General features: G+C 42.6%; 1 protein-coding gene across 1 annotated transcript in view; it reads left to right on the forward strand.

Annotated features, from left to right (window-relative positions):
- Positions 1 to 26958, forward strand: part of LOC126229606 (huntingtin-like) — a 549560-nt gene that overhangs the window by 354574 nt on the left and 168028 nt on the right. The window contains exons 34-35 of the mRNA XM_049942347.1: positions 16388 to 16538; positions 18714 to 18881. Of these exons, the coding sequence (XP_049798304.1) occupies positions 16388 to 16538; positions 18714 to 18881 (319 nt within the window). The remainder of the gene's footprint in view (positions 1 to 16387; positions 16539 to 18713; positions 18882 to 26958) is intronic.

The raw sequence follows: 26958 nt of genomic DNA on the forward strand, positions 1-26958 counted from the left end.
GTTTGCCTTTCCTTAATCTAGCTTCTAAAATAAGTTGTAGGGTCAGTATTGCGTCACGTGTTCCGATATTTCTACGAAATCCAAACTGATCTTCCCCGAGGTCGGCTTCTACTAGTTTTTCCATTTGTCTCTAAAGAATTCGTGTTAGTATTTTGCAGTCGTGACTTATTAAACTGATAGTTTGGTAATTTTCACATCTGTCATCACCTGCTTTCTTTGGGATTGGAATTATTATATTCTTCTTGAAGTCTGAAGGTATTTCGCCTGTCTCGTACATCTTGCTCGACGGATGGTAGAGTTTTGTCAGGACTGGCTCTCCCGAGGCTGTCAGTAGTTCTAATGGAATGTTGTCTACTCCCGGGGTCTTGTTCTGACTCAGGTCTTTCAGTGCTCTGTCAAACTCTTCACGCAGTATCATATCTCCCATTTCCATAATATTGTCCTCAAGTACATCGCCCTCGTGTAGACCCTCTATATACTCCTTCCACCTTTCTGCTTTCCCTTCTTTGCTTAGAACTGGGTTTCCATCTGTGCTCTTGATATTCTTACAAGTGGTTCTCTTTTCTCTAAAGGTCTCTTTAATTTTCTTGCACGCAGTATCTATCTTACCCCTCATGAGATAAGCCTCTACAGCCTTACATTTGTCCTCTAGCCATCCCTGCTTAGCCATTTTGCACTTCCTGTCGATATCATTTTTGAGACATTTGTATTCCTTTTTGCCTGCTTCATTTACTGCATTTTTGTGTTTTCTCCTTCCATCAATTAAATTCAATATTTCTTCTGTTACCCAAGGATTTCTACTAGTTCTCATCTTTTTACCTACTTGATCCTCTGCTGCCTTCACTGTTTCATCTCTCAGAGCTACCCATTCTTCTTCTACTGTATTTCTTTCCCCCGTTCTTGTCAATCGTTCCCTAATGCTCTCCCTGGATCTCTCTACAACCTCTGGTTTAGTCAGTTTATCCAGGTCCCATCTCCTCAATTTCCAACCTTTTTGCAGTTTCTTCAGTTTTAATCCACAGTTCATAACCAATAGATTGTGGTCAGAGTCCACATCTGCCCCTGGAAATGTCTTACAATTTAAAACCTGGTTCCTAAATCTCTCTCTTACCATTATATAATCCATCTGAAACCTGTCAGTATCTCCAGGCTTCTTCCATGTATACAACCTTCTTTTATGATTCTTGAACCAAGTGTTAGCTATGCAAATGCTTCCCTCTTCAGTGTTTTTGATCTATCTTGGTATATAAATCTACAATAGGCTTGGTTTGGCTGAAATGAAAGTATAACATTGAGTTGCAAGATCCAAGGCAGAAGTTCATCCCATCCAGTCAAGTATCTTGAATAAAGTTTTCTCCATTATGGATACTGGGGTTACCAAGCCCAGGACTTATAAAAACTAGTCTTTCTTCTAAAAAGCTGTTTTTGGCAGGCACTGTCTGTCATATTTTATCAATGATCTCATGCTGAGCCTCACAAAATGTATCATCTGCTGTGTTCGACCTGTAGTGGCAACTTCTGACACCGAATGTACCAACAGTACCAAATGTAGCGGGAAGAGATAGAAGGCACCATATTAAGACTACTCTGAGCATTCCAAGTGATTTATTGTTTCCAACTATAGTGCCGCGTTACCCTCGGTCTGCGTCACCAGGTCTCGCAATGCTGAGGACGACACCTTAGCAACCCGTCAAGAGCTCTGCTAATGTGTCGGCCTTGTATGGCTGTGTTGATATGAGGATGTCAGGGCTACGCCGGCAGCCGACTCAGCAGCCCTTGTCCTGTGCTACCTCAGTTCCGTCCACTGACAACTGCAAGGTGGCCCGCGCCGTGCGTCACCGCCGCCATGATTTGGGTCGCGGCGACAACAAGTGCCCGCGATCCGGCAGCAATCTGTGGCCCTCGCCCTGGATGTCTCCAATGCATGTTGGGAGCCAAGATGACTGCCAGCGGTAGTGAGCCGTGGAGTGGCCCGCTGCTGGCTGGCTACGGACCCCGTGTTGTCCTCAGAGGGTCAAACCAGCAATCCGCTGTGGACTGGAATGCTGGTGCCCCATCTGCTGCTGTGTGTAGCCGGTGGTGTGCCACACCCCACTGTCCAGGAGAGCTGCCACACTTGAATGCCCCGCGTTGGCCTCAGAGGATCGAACCAGCCTCCCACCGTGGACTGGAATGCTGGCGCCCCGTCTGCTGCTGCTTGTAGCCGGAGGTGTGACATGCTCCACCGTCTAGGAAAGCTGTCACACTTGAATGCTTTGTTAGTGAACCGGCACCTATTTATATGCAGCTGTGCGCCTCTGTTTTGCTAAACGCTCTGCTCCACGTCACGTACTCGTAACACTTAGGTTGGCTAGTGGGCCCCTTCTGCCTGTGACCTGCACCATGCAAACTGCTACACGTACTTGTTCCGGCGGTTCTACACCCCTGTGGCCTCTATTTTACTTCACAAGTGCTGGTGAGTGTAACTCACTGTAAACAGGCCTGCACCTGGCTGTAACTTGCATGCTCAGAAATATTACACCAAAACTGACTTTTCCTATCCCAAACAGTAGTGCCACTACATTATTCCCCCCTTCAGAGAGACCTGGTCCCTGGGTCAACCTTTAACTAACTCTTAACTTGTTTGGATGGCACCTATGACATATTTCCTTACTTTTAGAAAACTTAAATGTCATCTAGTGCCACTTAAAATACATGACATGAAACAAAACGTAAAAATTCCTTACTGGATGACCACTGCTTGATCAGCCCCTTACCTAGTCGTCCCATGCCCTTGGTATCCAATCCACTGGGACTTGGACCACCCTTGATTCCCTCTTGGAATTGGCTCTCCTCCTGATCAGAAGGAAAACAACACACGACAAAATTAAGGCTGCGAAGACATTCGGCACAGAGGTGCTCAAAATGATCATTATTTGCCATTGCCTTTCCCTGTACCGAGCAACATGTTGCACAAGCTGTTCAGCTGATATTCACCCCTCTTGCTCTAAAATGAACTAGTTTACAAATCTCAACAGACCTGGCTCCAGAGTTTGATTTAAAAAGGTCAGATTCTACCTTGGCAAAACTCTAAAAGTTGCTTTTGGCCAGTACAGCTGTGGCTGTGTAACATTCAATTGCGTGACTCCTGAAATTGACGCTGGCAGGTGGAAGGTTGGTCCTATTATTTTACATGCAGCTCCATTGATTAAAATTCTGCTCCCCTCGAGCTCTATACTTTTTGCTTCTGCAAATATTTCCCGCTCAAAGCAACTTGCTACTACTACCAAATTCTCGTAGGTGGAGAAGATCCAATGCATCCCAACCTGTTGCAAGCTCAATTTTGGCCTCATGATGCCCCTTGGACAGTCTATTCCTGTCCCTCTAGCTAAAAATAACTGCACTGTACACGTGTCCGTATTGGTGCTTATCACTCTAGCTGGATATAACATTACATTTCCTCTATGGCAGCTTCGTAATTCCTCCCTTGTCATCTTGGCGTCTCGGTTGCTAGCTGCTGAAAACAGCAATACCCCTCAGTTTTTTACTTTTACAAACTTGCTCAACACTCCCTTTTTCAATGACCTGAGGATAGGGGTCACCATCACCCTTCCTCCCTCTTCAAAACAACTGGTGTCCGCAGCAGGCTATACTCGAAAATACATATATGACCTAATTAATCTACGCAAACCCTGTGATACATAACAAGAAAACAAAAAAACTACAAATACTCTACTACTTTCTGGATCGCAAAGCATACGGTACTTCGTGCTGTACTCTATCTTCCTGGTTTTCTCTGTGCTTAGCACCTCTCTTCACTCTCTCTTTCTTCCTCTTTCCTTCCTATGACATGCCTGGAATCGCAATGCCTGGAATCGCATCCTTAAATGGCCATAACTGCCCATTGTGTACTATCATTGTTCTAGTTGGCAGCTGAAGCTTAACATTAACGGGGGATGGGGTTTCAACAACATGGTATGGCACTTGATACCTCGTGAGGAACTTCTTCGTTTTCCCTTTTTGCGCATAGGGGCTGGACAGCACTGCCCATTGCTCCACTCTATACTGCGGTGAACTTCCTTTCCGCTTCACTGCGTCTTCCTGTGTTTCCAACGCCTTCGTATTCATCTTTTGTACCCGTTTTCAAACATCCCGAATTGTACTCGTGAGTTGACGTACAGATTCACCGGTCCTTTCTTTCTGTAGCCTCACCAAATCAAGTGGTGATGGCATTTTTTGCCTGTACACTACCCCATATGGAGACAAACCAGTATTTGTTTGGATTTTTGCATTATATGTGCATACAAATGATTCAAATACTCGTCCCACTGATGGTGATGAGAATCCACATAAAAACTCAGCATTTTCCCGATTTTTCTGTGTACCCGTTCTGTCCTTCCATTGGTCTGTGGATGCAACACGCTCATCCTCAACTTCTTTACGTTCAACAGTTTACACAGTTCCTTCATTAAATCCAACATGAAATTGGTCCCTTGGTCAGTAATTATTTTCTCCGGTTTGAGTAGGATTGGGGAGAAGAGAAGTTTGTGGCACAACTTGACTAGAAGAAGGGATCGGTTGGTAGGACATGTCCTGACGCATCAAGGGATCACAAGCTTAGCATTGGAGGGCAGCGTGGAGGGTAAAAATCGTAGAGGGAGACCAAGAGATGAATACACTAAGCAGATTCAGAAGGATGTAGGTTGCAGTAGGTACTGGGAGATGAAGGAGCTTGCACAGGATAGATTAGGATGGAGAGATGCATCAAACCAGTCTCAGAACTGAAGACCACAACAACAACAACACCAAACTTCAAAATCCAGTTATTTACTAACGCTTGCGCGACCATTGCTGCCTGTTGATTTGGCATAGCCACCATCTCCACATACCTCAGAAAATGGTCTATTATTGTCAGAACGAATCTGTTCCCCAGTGGTGTTTGCCGGAAAGGTCATAAGACATCAATCCCCAACATAGAGAATGGACATGTCGCATCCGGCAATCATTGTAGCTGTATCTGTTTCCGACTCAAATCTGCTCTCTGCGCACATGGTTTACAATTCTTGACATACTGATCCACATCTACTTTCCTACCTCTCCACCAATACCTCTCTGCCACTCTCCTATTCGTCACTCTACACCCTCGATATCAGATGACATGTGACCATGTGCTCCCTTTAAAACCTCATCCCTCAGTTTCACTGGCACTATTACTCTTGGTCCTAACTTCATTTACCTGCACAGAAGACTGTCGTAGATATTAACTTGGGTTGTGCCCGATACAATGTACAATCGTTGTCTGCGTTCTGTAATTCTTGCCATACCGCTAGGTCATAACTTATGACTTACTTTTGCCACCTTCCTACTTAGTGCATCCGCTTTGCCGTACTTCTTCCCAAGCTTGTGCACCACCTCGTAGTCGAATTCACTAAGCCTCACAGCTCATCTAGCGTGCTTAGTTGACGGATCCTTCAACCCCAACAACCACTTCAATGCAGCATGATCTGTCACTACCTGAAATCTTCTCCCATATAAATAACATCTAAAATATGTGATTCCATAGATTACACTAAGCATCTCCCTCTCTGTTGTTGAGTAATTCCTCTCTGCTGCATTCAACTGCCTAGACGCATAGCCTACAGGATGTTCTTTCCCAGCAATTTCCTGATTAAGAACACACCCTAATGCTTGATTTGATGCATCACATGCTAGTGTGAACTCCTTTTCAAAATCTGGAAAGCACAAGAACTGGACTTGATGTTAACACTTCTTTCAGTTTGTCAAACATTTTCCGACACTCTTCTGTCTACTCAAGTTTCACACCCTTCCGTAACAATCGTGTCAATGGCTGTGCTAAATCTGTAAAACCCTTCACGAACTTTTGATAGAAATTGCAAATTTCAATGAATGACTGCACTTCCTTAACTGTTTTGGGTTCCCAAAAATCCCTTACAGCCTGTACCAACCTTGGATATGTTCGCACTCCATCCTGACTAATAATATGACCCAAATATTTTACTTCTTCTAATGCAAAATGACACTTCTCCAGGCTCAACGTCAAACGAGCTGCTCTTAACCTCATAAAGACTTCCCTTAACCGCTGTCTATGTTGCTCCATACTACTTGAAAGCACTATAATGTCATCCAAATAGACAAAACATTGCCGTGGTTTCAAACCTCTCAAGACAATGTCTAGCAACCTCTGAAATTGTGCTGGAGCGTTTTTCAAAACGAATGGCATCCTGATGTACTGGTAATGCCTCCAGGAGTAGAAATGCAGTTTTTGGACGATCCTCTGGAGCCATCTCTAACTGATGATAACTGCTTGTCAAATCGATCGTAGAAAAGTACTGGCACTGTCCTAAGTGATCCAAAGTCTCCGATATGTTTGGAATTGGGTATGGGTCCATTACTGTTTTATTATTGAGGTATTGGTAGTCACAACAGAACCTGCAGTTCTTAGTTCCATCCATAGACTTTTAGGCACAACAACAATAATGACCACTCCCCAGGAACTATTACTATGCTCTACAATACCGTCTGCTAGCTGCTGATCAATGAAATCCTCCACAGTCAGCTGCAAATACCTCGGTATTCTGTATGGTTTACGGTAAACAGGTACTTCATCCCATTTTGGCATCCTATGTTGAACTAATGGAGTTGCTGGCATTGGCCCTTGTGGAGAAAACAAATCCTTAAATTCCCACAATAATTCTTCCATATGCTCTCTTTCTCCTCCTTTCAAATGTTTAATTTTGTTACGCAATTCAGTTCTATCGGCAGTTAGTGGTTGATCGTTACGGTTACCTTTCAAACACCACTCTTCGTCATCTGGCATATCCAAATTTGCTACTAAAACTCCTTTTCTTAAATTCGGTCCACTGTGCTAAAATTATACATGTTCACGGGAACTACTTGCCTGTCGTTCCCCTCCTGTACGCGTACAAAACAACCCAATGGACCCAAAACTTCATTATCCTCCTAAGTTTCAATAACACGTACTGTACCCACAGGTAGATTCGACTCCACACTTACCCAAAGCAACCTCCCGGTGCTACCAGACACACACTCATGTTAATTAAGCCTTAATGCTAATGTACGCAGTTCAGTTGGTTTATTCATTACGTTGAATGCCTCCCACAACAGCTCCGCATCGACAGCAGTTTCCCCTAGCTGAAATAACATTCCACCAAGTTCCACGTTCCACAGTTCGTTGTCCAGGTCAGTTCTAGCACGATGTTGATGCAAGAAATCTACTCCTAGGATCATGCCATAGCCCTTGCTTAGGCCGGTATTACACTATCAAATTTCTTTGTCAAAGATTTGATCAAAGATGTGATCAAATATTCCGTCAGATATATTTGACAAAGACCTTTGATGTAGCGCTAAAAGGGGTATTACACTGTTATCCAATTTTTCGTCAAAGTTCAAAATGACTGACAACAACAACTTTTTATTAACCGCAGAGGTTGCATGTACCACAATTGCACTGTGTGCATATGCGGAAGAGAAGCGGGGGAAAAAAAGGAAACAAACCTGGGTAAAGCCGTGGGTTTTACGACGACACGATAAAAGCATTCAACAAAACTTGTTACATGAGCTTATAGTGGAGGACGTCAAGTCGTACATCAGTTACTTAAGAATGGATGAGCATACGTTTCTGTATGTGCTCAATGAAGTGTATCCTCATATCACAAAGCACAATATTCACTTAAGAACTGCTACATCTGCAGAAGACAGGCTCACTGTAACACTCCGATTCCTTGCTACAGGAGAGGGTTAGGTTAGGTTAGGTTAGGTCAGGTCAGGTCAGGTCAGGTCAGGTCAGGTCAGGTCTCCAACCTTCGTAATCCATTTTTGTATTCAGTGTGTTTCACGTTGTAAAGTGCCTCATCACCTTCATACATCTCTATTAATTTTGTAGTTGTCGGCACACACCAATTGTACACTCCTGGAAATTGAAATAAGAACACCGTGAATTCATTGTCCCAGGAAGGGACACTGACAGAACCACAGGCACATAGACACAGGCAACAGAGCATGCACAATGTCGGCACTAGTACAGTGTATATCCACCTTTCGCAGCAATGCAGGCTGCTATTCTCCCATGGAGACGATCGTAGAGATGCTGGATGTAGTCCTGTGGAACGGCTTGCCATGCCATTTCCACCTGGCGCCTCAGTTGGACCAGCGTTCGTGCTGGACATGCAGACCGCGTGAGACGACGCTTCATCCAGTCCCAAGCATGCTCAATGGGGGACAGATCCGGAGATCTTGCTGGCCAGGGTAGTTGACTTACACCTTCTAGAGCACGTTGGGTGGCATGGGATACATGCGGACGTGCATTGTCCTGTTGGAACAGCAAGTTCCCTTGCCGGTCTAGGAATGGTAGAACGATGGGTTCGATGACGGTTTGGATGTACCGTGCACTATTCAGTGTCCCCTCGACGATCACCAGTGGTGTACGGCCAGTATAGGAGATCGCTCCCCACACCATGATGCCGGGTGTTGGCCCTGTGTGCCTCGGTCGTATGCAGTCCTGATTGTGGCGCTCACCTGCACGGCGCCAAACAGATGCCGGGTGTTGGCCCTGTGTGCCTCGGTCGTATGCAGTCCTGATTGTGGCGCTCACCTGCACGGCGCCAAACACGCATACGACCATCATTGGCACCAAGGCAGAAGCGACTCTCATCGCTGAAGACGACACGTCTCCATTCGTCCCTCCATTCACGCCTGTCGCGACACCACTGGAGGCGGGCTGCACGATGTTGGGGCGTGAGCGGAAGACGGCCTAACGGTGTGCGGGACCGTAGCCCAGCTTCATGGAGACGGTTGCAAATGGTCCTCGCCGATACCCCAGGAGCAACAGTGTCCCTAATTTGCTGGGAAGTGGCGGTGCGGTCCCCTACGGCACTGCGTAGGATCCTACGGTCTTGGCGTGCATCCGTGCGTCGCTGCGGTCCGGTCCCAGGTCGACGGGCACGTGCACCTTCCGCCGACCACTGGCGACAACATCGATGTACTGTGGAGACCTCACGCCCCACGTGTTGAGCAATTCGGCGGTACGTCCACCCGGCCTCCCGCATGCCCACTATACGCCCTCGCTCAAAGTCCGTCAACTGCACATACGGTTCAGGCCCACGCTGTTGCGGCATGCTACCAGTGTTAAAGACTGCGATGGAGCTCCGTATGCCACGGCAAACTGGCTGACACTGACGGCGGCGGTGCACAAATGCTGCGCAGCTAGCGCCATTCGACGGCCAACACCGCGGGTCCTGGTGTGTCCGCTGTGCCGTGCGTGTGATCATTGCTTGTACAGCCCTCTCGCAGTGTCCGGAGCAAGTATGGTGGGTCTGACACACCGGTGTCAATGTGTTCTTTTTTCCATTTCCAGGAGTGTATTTACCTGCAATGTTTATAAAAACACTACGGACGACAGAGTGCAGCGATGCTAGCGCTCCATGTGGTAACATGTCACATTGCAGTGAACAGAAGACAAGCGACTTCTTTGATCAAACCTACAGCGAGGCCCTAGATTTGATGAAATATTGGATGATATTTGACAAATTTCCCTATTACACCATCAAATACCTTTGACAAAGATATTGGACAAAGATATTTGACAAAGAAATTTGATAGTGTAATACTGGCCTTACCCATAGTACTACCTCCATTCATGCATCAAATCGGACTTTCCCTATGCCAAAGTTAACTGTCACTGACCCCAAAGGTGTTACCTCCTTATCCCCCACTCCACACAACCTGTAACATAGTGGCTGTAACTTCCTTTGTCCCATTAAACTCTTAGTAGCTACTGACACTTGCGCCCCTGTGTCCAACAAAATCTTAAACTTTTTAGTTTCGATGGATCCTACCACTGAACATTCCACCTCTGCATACGTATTCGTAGCATTGAAATTAAACGGGAGCTCCCTTATGTGGGTCTTGGGCTACCTGTGCCATATAACGATTGTCCACCTCTACTAACTTCACTTCTGCGTCCTCCACGCTGCTGATGGATATCGGTGACTGGGTACATGCCTCTTCACATGTCCCGTATGACCACACTTATAACATTTTATACCTGCTGTAAACACTGTTTGTCTATCAGGTACCCCCGTTGCCACGTCTATTTCCTCACATTGGATTGCCAGCTGAATGGCTGAATACAAATCTTTCGGAGTCCCTTCATGCACTTTCCGCGATATATGCACCGGTAACCCCCTCAAAAATACATCAAGTGCCCTTTGCTCAGCCTCCTGCAACAGAACATCATTCGCTTCTTTGCTTTGACCCAACTCGTAAGTATACTCATTAATTTCTCTTATTCTGTCCGCAAATTTCTCTACCGTCTCCCCCTGTCTCTTCGTCATTGTACTCAACCTCTCCCTAAAGTACCAAGCGCTATTCTGTTTCTTGTACCTCCTTCAACTGCTTAAACTGTCGTGCCTTTCTTAAGGCCTCAGAACACCTTACACATGTCTTCGCTTCACCTGTTAATCTAATCTTGGCTGCATGTAACAACTGTTCATCTGACCAACCATTCATCACAGCTGAAGTTTCCAAGTCCTCCACAAACAAACGCACATCCTCGGATGCCTTGTCAGGAAACGGAATAATCAAACTCGCAGCAGCTGGATCAGTCTCCTGCTGCTGCATCCTAGGCGATAACGACTGATCCGATGCGGTTTCCTGCTCACTTGTAGGTGTTAATTCACTCCTCAATTGCGTATTGTCTGCTGTCAACTGTGCTACCTTTTGCAACAAAATCTGCACCGCTTCTGGTTCCGACACACCTCGCATTCCTGACTCTGCCATTCGGTTGTTTTCGTTCCCCGTTAATCCCGAAACAAAACAATTAAGTACAAAAATAACCCAACTTCCTACACTACAGTATCATCTTACTCAGTAACATCAGACTCAAACCAATACAAAAGTAATTAAATGTCATGAGAGAGAGAGAGAGAGAGAGAGAGAGAGAGAGAGAGAGAGAGAGAGAGAGGGAGGGGGGGGGGGGAACACTTTCTGCCCCAAATACACTAACACTTACTCTGACAACAAAAACCCACACAAAACATCTACAACGGCTTGCCATGGGCCATACTCAAAAACACAAAAAAGAAAGATAATGTCCAACACTCAAAAGAAAACTGGTCAGAACTCACCGCATTTTGTGACTGTAATGCAGGCATTGGTCTTGAATGTCATAATGTGCAGATGACGTCTGCTATTCTGACATCGAATGAAGTGGTAACTTCTGACATCAAATGTAACAACCAAAGGTAGTGGGAAGAGGTAGAAGGCACAGTATTAAGACTGGTCTGAGCTTTCTAAGTGATTTATTGTTTCCAACTACAGTGCCGCGTTCCCCTCGGTCTGCGTCACCAGGTCCTACAATGCTTAGGACGCCACCTCAGCGACCTGTCAAGCACTCTGCTAATGTGTCAGCCGTGTATGGCCGCGTTGATATGACGACTCAGGGCTGTGCCGACAGCCGACTCAGCAGCCGTTGTCCTGCGCTGTCTCAGCACCTCCCACTGACAACCGCAAGGTGGTCCGTGATGTGTGTCCCCGCCGGCGTGGCTTGGATCACGACGACAACAAGCGCCTGCGATCTGGCAGCTGAATCTGGGGCCCTCACCCTGGATGTCTCCGGTGCGGGTTGGGAGCCAGGACGACTGCCTGCAGTAGCGAGCCATGGAGTGGCCCGCCACTGGCTGGCTACGGACCCCACATTGTCCTCAGAGGATCGAACCAGTGACCCACCTTGGACTGGAATGCTGGCACCCCATCTGCTGCAGTGTGTAGCTGGTGGTGTGACATACCCCGCCGTCCAGGAGAGCTGCCACACTTGAATGCCCCGCGTTGGCCTCAGAGGGTCGAAACAGCAGCCCGCCATGTACTGGAACACTGACACCCCATCTGCTGCTGCATGTAGCCAGTGGTGTGACATGTCCCACCGTCCAGGAGAGCTGTCACACTTGAATGCTTTGTTAGGGAACCGGCACCTATTTATATGCTGCTGTGCGCCTCTGTTTTGCTAAATGCACCGCTCCACGTCACATACTCATACACATAGGTTGGCCAGTGATTGTGGCATGCAAACTGCTGCATGTACTTTTTCCGGCGGTTCTATGCCCCTGTGGCCTCTATTGTACTTCGCAAATGCTGGTGAGTGTAACTCACTGTAAACAGGCCCGCACCTGGCTGTAACCTGCGCGCTCAGAAATATTGCACCAAAACTGCCTTTTCCTATCCCAAACGGTAGTGCCTCTACACACCAAACTCCAAACGCATGTAGAGTTCTCATGGTCTCTTATCCTTATGGTTTCCTTATTCTAAGCAATTTCTGAGAGTCCATTGCCCATTTAGACATAGACAACTGTATATGACTCGCGAGTGAGGTCAGTTCTTACTAAAAGTTTACCACTCCATTTTTGTTCACAGTGTCTGCTGCAAAGTCGTTCATGTGAGTGCTAGAGCCTAATAATGGAGATGCAGTGGGAAACTGCAAGTGGTGCATGACTAGCAGTTTCCACAATACGGATAAAGGGAACCATGAAGTAGTTCTTCTTCACATGCTGATTGATTGCTTCATTTGAACCATCATGATAATTCAGAGCCAATCCGACAAGCACATTTTGGATGTAATTCTACATCTGTGTATCATATGTGTCATTAAAGATGTCATTCTTCTCCATACACCTCCTCAAACTTAAGAAAAATTTTCCAGCTGATTATTTTCTTGGTAGACTGGCTATTCTTTGCTTATCCACAATAGAATAGGAAGCATGAAATTCCTCGAGAAGTAGAGCTAAGACTCGAGCATTAGCCTCTGCGTCCTCCACCAGTGCCTGCAAAGTGTGAATGCACTTATTAAATTCAATAAACATCAAGTTAAGACATTCTGGAAATCAGGTGTTATAAGTGTGACATCTTCCAGGTAATCAAAATGCACTTAGATAATTCTGTTTCTATCCCTATAGAAGGCATAAGAAATTTCCTTGTTTTGTTTATAAGCAGCTGCAGTTATAGCAGTACCTTCTTGGGTTCCGTCTCCAGATACCCTCAATGAAATACATGTTTGTGGACTACTGGCAATTTTGAATTTGCGCAATAGAGGATTCAAACTGTTCCTTGAAATGAAATGAGCTCAGTGCTTCATGTCACTAGAAAATGGCTCTAGCTTGATTGGTGGCAGTCAGACACTGTAACTGCATCACTTTGTAGAAAATGCAGAAGGTATGATGTCAGCCATGGCATCTGAAAGTCCTCCCTCAATATTGTATTTTGTCTTCATGGATGCCCGCTTCACAGAGTGTGTATAGTCTTCACATGCTGAATTGTTGCCTTCATATTCCGTATCTTTGAGGAAATCTTGGATAGCATCATCCAAGGTTCAAGTAGCCGTAGTTTCATGCAATCGACTGCTAATGTATTCTATTTCATGTTTGGGCCTGAAATTGTCAAACAAATTTATTTTCTTAATGAAGCTTGTAGAATTAGAACATTGCATTCCTCGTGTATGTTTCAGCTTATAGAGATGCTTGGTTGTTTCTATGTCTTTGCTCATGTTCAGCTGTAATTGTCACTAACAGGTGGCAACACTTGACAGGTCTTCATGTTAAACTTCTGTGCTAAAGGTCAGCTATGCAGTTGTTACATTATTTAACAATTATTCCTTTACCCTTTATACAAATATTATTCCTATAGTTATATGTGTGATAAGCTGATATGTTACAAATATAAGTGATTGAGTGTGTGTGCTGTATATTATGCACGAAGAAATACTGCCTTTTGTCATACTGAATCAATGTATAAGTCCTGTTGAATTATTGTTGTTGTCTCAGAGATTCCAAGAGTTCCCATCACTATTGGTTTTCCCTGGGTTTTGGCACTGGAAAATGGTTGGGAACAATTACAAAGTGATTTAACATCAGTGAACATCGACTTTATTTCACAGAACATACAGCGCATGGAAGTTATATAACACTATTAGTTTCAAATGCAGAGTTACAGATAAAAATCAAAGATGAAATTTAGCTATCCCCAACATAGTCATTGCCTTTCATGGTCATAGTAGAAGAGTCGTTGGCAGTGGAAAGGATGTTCAGGAGTCATACAATCCATATAGTTTCTAACATTTACAATACACTTGCTTTTATGTTAAGGACAGATTTACAGCATAGATGGAATTAAAATCTATGAAACCTGAATGTATTAAGTAGTTTGACACGGGATGTGTTCATAGCCTTCATGTGTCTGCCCATCACATTTGTTATCTGACTGTCAAGCACAGGACCTTAACAAATGTTAGGAAATATGTTGCTGTCATAGTTTTTATCTGGTTTTTTATTTAGTTGTTTACTCCATTACTTGCACACCATTCATATGTGCTTGGTGTTTGGATTAGTGGCTGTATTAATGCCTGTGTGCGTATCTGCATTTGAGATTTCTACCTGAAGATGAGAAGCACTCAAAATTGCAATCACAGCGAACAAAAAATTAAATAATTTTTACAGCTGAAAGAGGAAAACACAATGTTTATCAAATGTATTATTTTATTAATAAACCAGCAGCACAATTATTTTAACTGTAACATATATAAGGTCTTTTAGCTCAGAGAATGCTGTTGCAGTCTATTCAAGAAACATCGGCATGATACAACACATCTGTTGGTGATGTTTTCCTATCATAACTTCATCTGTAAACTACACAATATGGATTGATGAACAAATATTTTCTTTTTACTGTAGCACTAAGTTATACAAAGGACTAGAATGTTAAATTTACCACAGGTCTATGTTGTTTGACCTTTTTGTGAAAGAATATTGCATCAGAACATCTATTTAAATACTGTGTAGTCCTAGTGGAACTAGAAACTTGAACTTTGGTGATTACAAATGTGTTCAAGGTACTAATAGCCAATGTTCATGAATTAGAAGAGTCTTAATAAAATTCTCTAACGATGATGAACTAAATTTCTGTCTGCACATTTTAACGTTCATTTTATATCAGAAAATAACACTGAAGATGAAAGTCCCAACAAGACTAGTCCTTAATGTTGTTGTTGTTGTTGATGATGATGAATAGTACTTTCATGCAGAAATGATAACAAACAACGTTACTGAAAAAATACGTACCCAATTTCATTACTTTTTATTTCGTAAAATATAAATTGATTATGAGAAATCTGTATACAGATGGAAATGTGATATTTTAAAGTTTACAAACAAAGGTTACAAATGTTCAATATGTCTCTCTCCTGCTGCATGGCAAACATCAAAATGGGTATCATCCCACATGTTAAGAATCATCTCTTATTTTATTGAGTTCATGGTATCTGTGATATTGTCTTGCTGAACATAGTTTTTAGTAGAGATGGGATGCAAACTACCTGTTTTACAAAGCTTCACGAGAAGAAGTCATGTGAGAGATCAGGAGATATCGATGACCATCACTTGAGTGATTTCTTCTTTTCCCTGTGATTTCAGCTTCATTGAGGAAGGGATTGTTTCAGTGATGCTTCTACATTAAAGTACCAGTGAGGTGGATGTCCATTCTGTTGAAAAATGAAGTCTTGTGGATCTTCAGTAAGTTGAGGAAAAGGCCATTGTTTCAACATGCCCATGTATGTTATTCTACTAACAGTACTCTCTCTCCAAAAAAAAATAAAAAAAGAAAGACTGATAAACTTTGTTTTGCGGTAAGGCACAACACAGATTTTGATTCAGTGAGTCCCTCTCATGTTGCGGTGTTACACAGGGTTTGCAAACATTACATCATGCAAACATTGTGTCTACTCACCTGTCCACTAAGATGAAACATCACTTCATCACAAAAAAAAAAAAAAAAAAGGTGCAGGAGAAACATTTAATCCTCACCCTTTCTCACAATGTCGCCACAAAATTCAGTATGCTTTTTTGTGCCATTTTTAACAAGAGCTTGCACAGGTTGTAAGCAATTGGGCTGATAGAGCAAACTGCATCTCAAAATTCAACATACAGTTGGTTGAGGTATTCAGAGACACCCAGTTTGTCAAAAATTTCTTTAATCAATGGCGTATGCTTTTCTTAGTTGGCGGTTCAGTGCCAAATCAGAGACAAATACCCTCTATACTGCAAATGACGATTCAATTCTTTTGAACTTGAGAACATGGAAAACCTTATGCTCTACAGTAAGCCATCTTACTTACAACTGCCGTCCTTTTGATGTGAGCACTGCAATGGTCGTTTACGCAACCATTGGCTCTTGGTGGTTGTAATTGAAATTTAGATTCTGTTCTTTCCACTTGTGTGTAGCTTAATGGTATGCAATTTCTGTTTCATGAAATGAAAATTAAATGATCCATCTGTTTGAATAACCCTTTATACGAAGCAGAGCACTTGAGATGCTGTATTGATTTCAGATGCTCTCAGGGCTGTTTGTCTGGACGTGACTCAGCCCGCCTTCTTAGCAAGCTCCAGTATGAGGACGTACTGCTGGTGCTGAGCTGCAAAGAAGTCAGTCCAAAGATTTTGCAGCACTGCATACGGTTGGGTACACAGCTTACTCTCCAGGTAATTATAAGGTCCTTTTTGCAATAAATTACAAATTTATCAGTGCTGAAAAATGGCATTATACTGTTGTGGAGTCACCACAATGCTCTTTATATTCAAATTGTCTGAATAATGCAGCATAGATTGCAATTTTATTTTTTGAATGAATGGTTTCAGTCAGTATAGGTTGTCTTCAGATCTAAAAATTGGTCACAGATGGCCAGTACATGTTGAAACTGGTCATCAGAAGTAAATACAACTGTAATCTAAACTTCATTATTCAGAAAATGTATCACACTACGTATCATAATTTGTATTTATCAAAGTAAATAGGTTGGTCATTAGGATTATATATAGGGGGGTGGGGGTGGGGGGACTGAAGAGTACAACAGCACTTTATGGGGCATCGTTCTATTGGAAGGGGTGCCAACCTCTGACCTGTGACTTGACTTAACTAGCCAGTTACCAGGGGCCAGCAGTTTAATGTGGACTCTGAACTACAGTTGCTAATGATTGCCAGAGGTAAAAGAAATGAAAGTGACAGAAAAAAATCCTAGGATCAGTTGGGGACTGAACTCCAGGCATTTGAATTTACAATTTGACTCTTTTTCCTTTCAACCACAGAACCTTGCTGGGCTGGAATAATGTATGGAATTATTTGGAAAAAATTAAGTAATGTAGGCTTTTCTGGCTATGCAAAACTTCAGCTCATCATGATAGTTCTGTAAGTAATGTGAATTTGCTGCTGCTGATATACTTCAAGCAGACTACAATAAACATAATTGTGTGTGTGGGGGGGGGAGCAGGACATGGGAGTGGTGATTGGGGAGGGGGGGGGGGGCTTTCACACATGCGCAGGCAAACTGGAATTAAAAAAAGAGTGATAGTGATAGCCCATAAGCTGGTAAAAGTGTCTGTGCTGTCGTGTTTGTGTCTTTTCACTATTCTTCAATCAGCGACAAATGAGTAGTTACCTTTCCTGATTATGATGATGATGCTTGGTTTGTGGGGCGCTCAACTGTGCGGTCATCAGAACCCGTACAAACTCCCAATTTCTTTTACACAGTCCATTTTTTTTTTTTTTTACAAAGTACAGTCTAACCACTGTCATGAATGATGATAATGAAGACGATGATGATGAGGAGGAGCAGGACAGCACAAACACCCAGTCCCTGGGCTGAGAAAATCCCCAACCTGGCCGGGAATCGAACCCGGAAACCCGTGATCTAGAGGCAGCAATGCTAGCCACTAGACCACAAGCTGTGGACTTTTCCTGATTATTGTTTCCATTGCAGTAAAAATATGAATATTCCAAATCAACAAAAATAAAATGCAAAATTGAGACCTAACTGCTGAAAATTCAGCTAAAATATTTTAAATTTACACTGCCTGCAAAACAATGCAAGCAAGCAAAAGGGGAGGAGGAAGGAAAATGAAACTTCTGTTGAGACGGTATGAGATGTTATTCTGGTGATTATAAAACTGAGTCAAATTGATAAATAATTTCACATTATGAGCCCACTGATCAGTATGATGTTGCACCCCATCTGGCCAGGATGCTTGCACTGATTTGGTTGGGAAGGGTGTCATTATGCCATTTATCACCTCTGAGTCAAGCTGATCCACAACTTTTGCAATTGGTGATTGGTACCACACATACTGACACTGGGACAAAGTTGACATCTGAGCTGGTCCCACATGTGTTCTGTTGGGGACAGATCTTGGAATCTTGATGACTGCCAGAGTACCTCAGCATCACATAGACAGTGCCACCTGTTGGCGAGAATTGCCCTATTGAAAGATGGCACCACAATACTGTCACGTGAGAGGAAACACATGGGGATGCAGGATGTCTGTGATGTATTGTTGTGCCCTCAGAGTTGTGTCAATCACTAGGAGACATGACCTAAAGTCATACCTGATGGTCCCTCAAACTGTAACACAAGGAATAACATGACTGTGCCTCTCCAAAACATTGAAAGACTTGTGGCCTCTCCCCATGTTGCTACCATACTCACCAATGGTGGTCATATATATTTTTGTTAATTTTGCATTTTACTTATAAAGATAAAAACAGGATGTTTAATATACGGATGACATCATGCAAACATTAGAAAGAATGTATACAATGTAGGAAATTGCACCGATTTCTGTCTCAGCAGTTGGCATGCATGTAAGGGGTTTATTTTATTACAGGCTTACCAAGATGCTGGAGTTCCCCAGGCAAGTTACAGTGATCCAGCAACCTGCATAGAACTTCAGGAGAAAATGCAGGAGTTGGAAAGCCCCTTGTATGCTGCCTCTCGAGCTGTGTTGTTGCAGCATGTTGCCCATATCAAGAGCCTTCTGCCTCGCCCGCACCAGGTAATCGTGTCTCCACAAAAGGAAAAACATATCATTTAGATGTAACAAAAACTTATCATAAAAAAGAATTATTCTCCTGTCATCAGTTCACTTCAGAATTTCTGTTTGTTTGATCACAGAGTCAAGTCTATGAGAGTCAATACTGAAGACTGAACCCACCCACATTCTTTTTAATAATATTATTACTCATGTATAAAGAATGGAGGAGGTGAGATAGGGGAAACTTGAGATGAAACTGTAGCAGTGACGTACTATATTTAGTGGAATAAGCAGACCATCAATTAGTACAGACATGTCAAAGATTGTTATGTTATTTGTGAAATTGTTTAGATATTCTAACTTTGTGCCAGTGAGTCTCTTGGCTGTTGCATCTAATGTCCTACAATTCCTGTATGCAGGAATGTTGAAAACCTCAGCCTCAACAGACTTACCTGGTAATCGATTGTTACATACATTAAGACAGAACACAAATTTAGAAACATTGAAACAAGTAGATTATGTAGTTGTGAATTAATACTGACCAATTGTTCACTTGTGACAGTAACTATATATGGGTCCCCACTTGGAAATTTTGAACTGTTTGTAAGGGATATGGTTTCCCTACTGTGCTATCAGTCAGACAGCAGAAAGAAATTAATAGTCTGTGGAGATTTCAGTTTAAATTTTCTAAAGGATTTTAATAGGAAAAATTATTTGGATCCTACAATTTTATCTCAGTAATTAATTTTTGAACAGGATGTATAAAGACAGTAGGACCCTAATTGGTAGTGTTTCTCTTGACGAAGCCCAAAACAAGAAAATAACTATATACCCAGCAACTAATGCTCTCTCTGAGCGTGATGCACAGTTGATTAGTATAAATGAGATAGTGCCTTACAGTATAGATACTCACCAGTGGAAATCGGTTGGAATAATTAATGATTTGAGGACAAACAATTTTAAGAAGAGTTTACAAGAGATGGCGTGGGATGAAATTTATAATGAGCCAAACATTGACATAAAATTTTTAATTTGTTCCTTAATAAAGTAATATCATTATTAAAAAATAGCTTTCCACCTACACTACTCAGTAAGGACACTAAACAACTATGTAAAAACCATGGATCATCAGGGAGATTAAATTATCTTGTGAAATGAAAAGAGATTTTTATCTGTTGGCAAGGAAAAGAAAGATCCTGTAATAGTTGCACAATACAAAAATTACTCAAAAAATCTACAAAGAAAAGTTTTTTAAAAAATGGAAGAACAAGCATATTATGACAGAAATCAGTAATTCTGACAAGAGATGTAAGGCTGTATGTAATGTAGTAAAATGAGAAACAGGACAGCAAGCCACAGAACAGGAAACATCACTATTAATTGGGATGGAGCAGCTATAAATGATTAGTCACAAGTAGCATGTGTGTTTAATAACACTAGTCAATTAATTTGAACTATTTTTCTGCATATGGTTAGGAAATGAGTGGATTTCTGTAATTTTGGGGTGCAGAATTCATAGACAGCAGAATCAAAAACAGTACTGGCGAACAGTGACAGAATTGAAACAAAGAAGAAGTACATATTCAGAACGCAATACCACTTAGTATGTATACAGTTGTAACGCTACCGCCCTTAAACGGACGTGCGTTAGCTGTATAAAGCCTGTACTGTAATAAGTTCACAGGCTTCACCTTATAACCAAGGATTTTAGTACATAAATTGACCGTGTGTACCTAATAGAAGCAAGATCGGACTTGTAATCAGTCAATAACTACAGTGATTCATCAAGCATATGTAAAGTATAATTGCTCGTTCGCATGGACAAGAAGTATACACAGTAGATGCTACCTATAATTAATGATTCGGTCGCCAGCCTACTTAGGCAATGAGTGAGCTTTTCCTTGTACTAGTGGGTGCAGGTACAAGCATAGTAACACGTAGTAATGATGCGTTATATGGCAAAGTTTGGACCCGGAAAAATCCACTGAACTAAAGCTTTCTCTTTTTGTGCTAATTTGGACGAGCTAAATTCACACGACACCACACAGCAATGATTATTACGAACTGCATTTCGTATATTGATCAGACTGAAATCAGGCATAGATTTTCCTAGAGTGCACAGTTTTGAAAATACACATACAATGTCACTATTGAAATTGGGAAAACAACACTAATACACTCAGGTTCAATAAAGGACTTAAATTTACTGGTCAAATATGATCAGCACATTTCAAGGTTTGAAAGAATGAACAAGAGAAAGGGGGGGGGGGGGGGGCTGAAACTGTTATGGTCGTTATACTGAAACTGTTAAGTACTAAAAGGCAAATTAACACTCAAATTTATCAATCAATGGATAACTACTCTTTTGTCTTACTTCTGAATAATTTAACTGTCATTAGTTCTGTCTCAAGTTAATTAAATAGCATCGCTAACTCAATTCAAAAAAACTCTCTTTCAGTTTAGTCATACTTTTGTCTTTTACCAACATTTGCAATAATTCACAGAACTTTTAAATTTCTTTATAGCAAAAGTTTGACTGCTGATAATTCTCATTTACACTAATTATAAACTTTCAGTTCAGGATACTCGGGTTGCACAATACGAGGTAAGGATCCTGTCTAGGTCAGTGATCAGGATAAGTCATGGCTAAGCCAATTCTGGTAAAAGTCACGTTATTATTGAACGGTTAGAAACATTTTCGACACTGGTCCACACAAATACACTTCTAAAGATGAAATAAATGTTTGACCTGTGCAAGTCGGTGCGGCGGTTGGCGGGCAGCGAGGTAGCGGGCAGCACGGCACACATACAAGCGCGGCTAAGGCTCACGCTACATAGGCACTTTCCATCTTCTTAGCGTCGTAATCTTTCCAATTTTGTGCCTCAGAATATAGCCATGCCAAGTAGTCGTCGGAATCGGTTCATCCGAGGCTCAATGGAATCCACTTTTCCTGGGTAGCCTCCTCGGTACAGTACGTGTTCCTCTAACCGATTCACAACTCTGACTCTTACTGATGCTCGCCTCCGACTGACTACTGAGCCCATTGTGCCGAACCGCACCCAGTGTGCGTTTTCCCGCGCTCGCCTGCCTCCACCTTTTCCCGCTCCCCTACAGGTAGGGTATTCACCACAGGTTTTCTACTACACATATCCTAATGCATTACCTACGTATGGACCAAGTGTTTAAATTACAATTTCCACATTTTACAATAGTGTTAACATTAAGTACACTTTCTTTTGATTATCACATCATTTGAAATCTAACATAATTAATAATATTCATTTCAAAAGTTACTCACAGTTTCTTTAACATCACGAAAAGAGCAAGAAATTAAATCAACCATTTTTCACACTAATTTAGAGAAATTCATAAAGAAAAAAAATTATTATATGTACAGTTGTCGTTACACAGTAATTGGCTAGATAAAAAATCTAATCACCAAGTGGCAGCAGGAGAACACACATTTTTTAAAGGTTTTTATGTATGCAAGCTTTCGGAACCAGTGGTTTGTTCTTCTGGCAGAAGGATTAAAGGGTAAGGAAGAGGGGTGCAGGAAAAGGATTGGAGAGGTTTGGGAAAAGGGGTAGAATTAAGCAGTAAAATCACCCAGAAGCCCAGGGATGAGAAGGAAAGACTGACTGTTGGGGACTGCACTGGACAAGAACTTCATCAAGCAGTTCTTTAATTCCTTCTTCTGCTTAAGCAGTTCTTTAATTCCTTCTTCTGCTTCCTCTGTTGGTGTGTATGCTGTTATTACTTTTATACTCCTTAATTTCCATTTTATTCTCAGCTACTATGTGGGGTCCTACCCACGCATCTCTTACAGGGTGCCTAAAGGATGCTGCTTCCTCAGATAGCTATACAACAATTCAAGCAAATCACATTAATGGTTTTTGTTACAATAAAGTAGATTGACAATCCTTAACTTTGTATTAAAAGAACATGTCACAAGCGATGGGCAACATGCAAACAATTAGTGTCCATCGCTATATACAATGTCCATGAAAGCAATTGATATAAGGCACAAGTCTCAGTATAGGATGATGGCTCTTCTAGTGTGCGTCTTCTCTGTTAGTGACGGTCTATCACTCCTCTGCGGCCGTGGTTGGCAGGAGTGGCACTTGGATTCTCTTCGTAAAGAGGCCGCTCCTGTTTTGGTACAGTCCTAGTCAGTGGGCTATTGACTGATGCTGTCTTACAGCCTTCTCTGCTCTTGCATTCTCCATCTTCTTGCCAGCGCTTTTTGTCATGCCAGAACATACTAAGTCTTTCATTAACAGTTCAAATTTTAAAAGACTTTTCCAAAGCTCTTTTGTCATTATAAATCCTCTTCCACATTGGCCTTTCCTTCTTTCTGGTCCAGCAGAGAACACTGATGCACACCTGTCTTACCTTGTACATGCCATCTCTCTTCTTGTAGTGCTGCAGTATTGTACTTAAACTTCAATATTATGAGAAGGAAAGTAGCTACTCACCATATAGTGGAGATGCTGAGTTGCAGATAGGCATAACAAAAAGATTTTCACACTTAAAGCTTTCGGCCAATGGCCTTTGTCAACAACAGACACACATACGCGCACACACATTCTCATGCAAATGCAGCTCACACACACGACTGCAGTGTCAGGCAACTGAAACCACACTGCAAGCAGCAGCACTGGTGCATGATGAGAGTGGTGACTGGGTGGTGGAAAGTAGGAGGCTGGGGTGGGGAGGGGAAGGGATAGTATGGTGGGGATGGTGGACAGTGAAGTGCTGCAGGTTGGACAGTGGGCAGGGAGGGGGGGGGGGCAGGTGGAGTAGTGGAAAAGGAGAGAAATAGAGAGAAAGAAATACATAAAATAATAAATAAGTAAAAAAAATGAAAATAATAAAAATAATAATAATAATAATAATTAAAAAAGACTGGGTGTGGTGGTGGAATGATGGCTGTGTAGTGCTGGAATGGGAGCAGGGAAGGGGCTGGATGAGTGAGGACAGCGACTAACGAAGGTTGTGGCCAGCAGGGCTACGGGAAAGTAGGATGTATTACAGGGAAAGTTCCCACCTGTGCAGTTCAGAAAAGATGTTGTTGGTGAGAAGGATCCATATGGTACAGGCTGTGAAGCAGTCATTGAAATGAAGGGTATCATGTTGCACAGCGTGTTCAGCAACAGGGTGTTCCACTTGTTTCTTGGCCACAGTTTGTCGGTGGCCATTCATGCAGACAGACAGCTTGTTGGTTGTCATGCCTACATAGAATGCAGCACTGTGGTTGCAGCTTAGCTTGTATACCACATGATTACTGGTTTCAAAGGTAACCCTGCCTTTGATGTTATAGGTGATGTTAGCGACTGGACTGGAGTAGGTGGTGGTGGGAGGTTGTATGGGGCAAGTATTGCATCTAGGCCTATTACAGGGATATGAGTCATGAGGTGAGGGATTGGGAGCAGGGGTTGTGTAAGGATGGATGAGTATAGGTTCAGTGGACTGCAGAATGCCACTGTGGGAGGGGTAGGAAGGATAGTGGGTAGGACATTTCTCATTTCAGGGCATGAGAAGACGTAATCGAAACCCTGGTGGAGAGTGTAATTCAGTTGCTCCAGTCCTGGGTGGTACTGAGTGACCAGGAGGATGCTCCTCTGTGGCTGGATGGTTGGGCTTTGGGAGGTAGTGGAAGACTGGAAACACAAGGCACGGGAGATTTGTTTTTGTACAAGATTGGGAGGATAATTATAGTCAGTGAAAGCTTCAGTGAGAGCCTCAGTATGTTTCGAGAGAGACTGCTCGTCACTGTAGATGCGACGGACACAGGCGGCTAGGCTGTACGGAAGGGACTTCTTGGACTGGAATGGGTGGCAGCTGTCGAAGCGGAGGTATTGTTGGTGGTTATTAGGTTTGATATGGATGGAGGTACTGATGTTGACATATTCAAGGTGGAGGTCAATGTCTATGAAGGTGGCTTGTTGGGTTGAATAGGACCAGGTGAAGCAATTGGGGGAGAAGTTGTTGAGGTCCTGGAGGAACTTTCGATCCAGATAGCAAAGATGTCATCAGTGAATCTGAACCAGGTGAGGGGCTTAGGATTCTGGGTGTTTAGGAAGGATTCCTCTAGATGGCCCATGAATAGGTTGGCATAGGATAGTGCCATGCAGGTGCCCTTAGCCGTACCCATCTTTTTTTATTTTTCTTCCTCTTATTTTTTTCTTTATTTATTTATTTTTATTTATTTATTTCTGTCTCTTTCTCTCCTTTTCCGCTATTCCCACCTCCCCCTTCCCACCACCCAACCTGCAGCACTTCACTGTCCGCCACCCCCACCATACTATCCATTCCCCTCCCCTCCCCAGCCTCCTCCTTTCCTCCACCCAGTCGCCACTCCCATCATGCAATGGTGCTGCTTCTCACAGTGTGGTTTCAGTTGCCTGAGACTGCAGTTGTGTGTGAGCTGCATTTCTGTGAGTGTGTGTGTGCGTATGTGTATCTATTGTTGACACAGGTCATTGGCCGAAAGCTTTAAGTGTGAAAATCTTTTTGTTGTGCCTATCTGCGACTCAGCATGTTCACTATACAGTGAGTAGCAACTTTACTTCACATGATATTGTTACATTCCGTCCTGGATTTTCCATTGTTTGATTGTACTTAAATTTCATGATCTCTTCAGCTTTCATTTTTCCAGATTTCGACATTGTTTGTATATTCCATGTTACTATTTTTCTTTGCCAGAGTCGTGCTCTGATGTTGCGTGCAGCATCTGAGGCTCTTGTTGTGGTTCCAAAGTATGACATTCTTACAGTGTGGGGTTATCAGCCCCCACACCCAACCCCACCCTGGAGGACGTGGATTTTTTTATGAGGTTTACTCCCCTAGGGAGGTTGGCTTCCCTGTGCCTTTTGAGCCCTCCCTGCCCTATGATGTGCGACACACTTTTTGTGCCTCCTCTGCTTAGGTCTGTTGAGCTGGGGAAGCCCTGCCAGTAGCTAAACTGCTGCTGGCATAGTCCTTATCCTCTTTGACACTCACAGACCCTCAGTAAATATGACTTCCACCTCCCTGTGTAAACTCAATACAAATCTGAAAATCTACTGTCACAATGTTCAGTCCTTAACCAACAAAACTATGGGCTTAAACATTTTGCTAACCAGTGAGCTAAGTGCTATCTCAGTAATATGCCTTACAAAGCACTGGTTCTGCACTGATATTATGAAGATAATTTCACTTCAAAGTTGCAAATTGTGTGATCACTACTCCAGATCTAGTGATGAACATGGTGGGGTAGCCATCTTCACAAAACAAGATATTGGATCTAGCCCACTACCTTCCCTGAAGGAAATAGGAACTGACAAAATGTCCAAGTACTGCCATAAAACATAGAAATTTAAATTTCATTGTAGCTTCAGTTTACTGACCCACCCCCTTCCAGTAATGTAAACGATTTCCTGCTCAAATTTTACTTGTTTTTAAGCAAAGTATGCCTGTCCAAAGTAGAAACAGGGAGGGATTGCTTAACATTGCAAAACCATAAAATCTGCATGGCCCTGTAAACGAGCCCACTACAGTAAGATGCACATCCAAGACAAACTTAGACCAAATAGAAATACTGTAAACTTTGTCCAACACTTTAGGTATACAATGGAGGATTTAGCAATCACCAAGCTGTCATACTAAATGTTGATGTAAACAAAGGTTCCTCAAACCCAATCCCACCTAAAACTGTATGAAGGTATTACAGTTCAGATAATCTAGATAACATAAATAAACTAAATGACATCCTACTTAAAGATAATTGGTCAGAGATGCATACAGCCGTTGATTTGAACATAAAATGTAATATATGTCTTGACACAGCGATGCACCATTTTGAAGAAGCATTTCCACAGAAATCAGTAAGGATAAATAATAGTAAGGGAAACAAAAACTGGACTACACTAGCTATAAAAATCCTCGTCCAAAAAAAAAGAGAATTCTCCACATGTTAATGAAGGAAGTAATGACTTCCCTCAACTAATCAAATACTTCAGGTATCTCCAGAAGAATGATGAGAGAGGGTAAAAAATGCACAATGATTAGTACATTGTCAGATCCAATGACAGAGTAAAAACAATGTGGGATATTATA

This window comes from Schistocerca nitens, unplaced genomic scaffold (genome assembly GCF_023898315.1).
Source record: "Schistocerca nitens isolate TAMUIC-IGC-003100 unplaced genomic scaffold, iqSchNite1.1 HiC_scaffold_376, whole genome shotgun sequence".
Lineage (NCBI taxonomy): Eukaryota > Metazoa > Arthropoda > Insecta > Orthoptera > Acrididae > Schistocerca > Schistocerca nitens.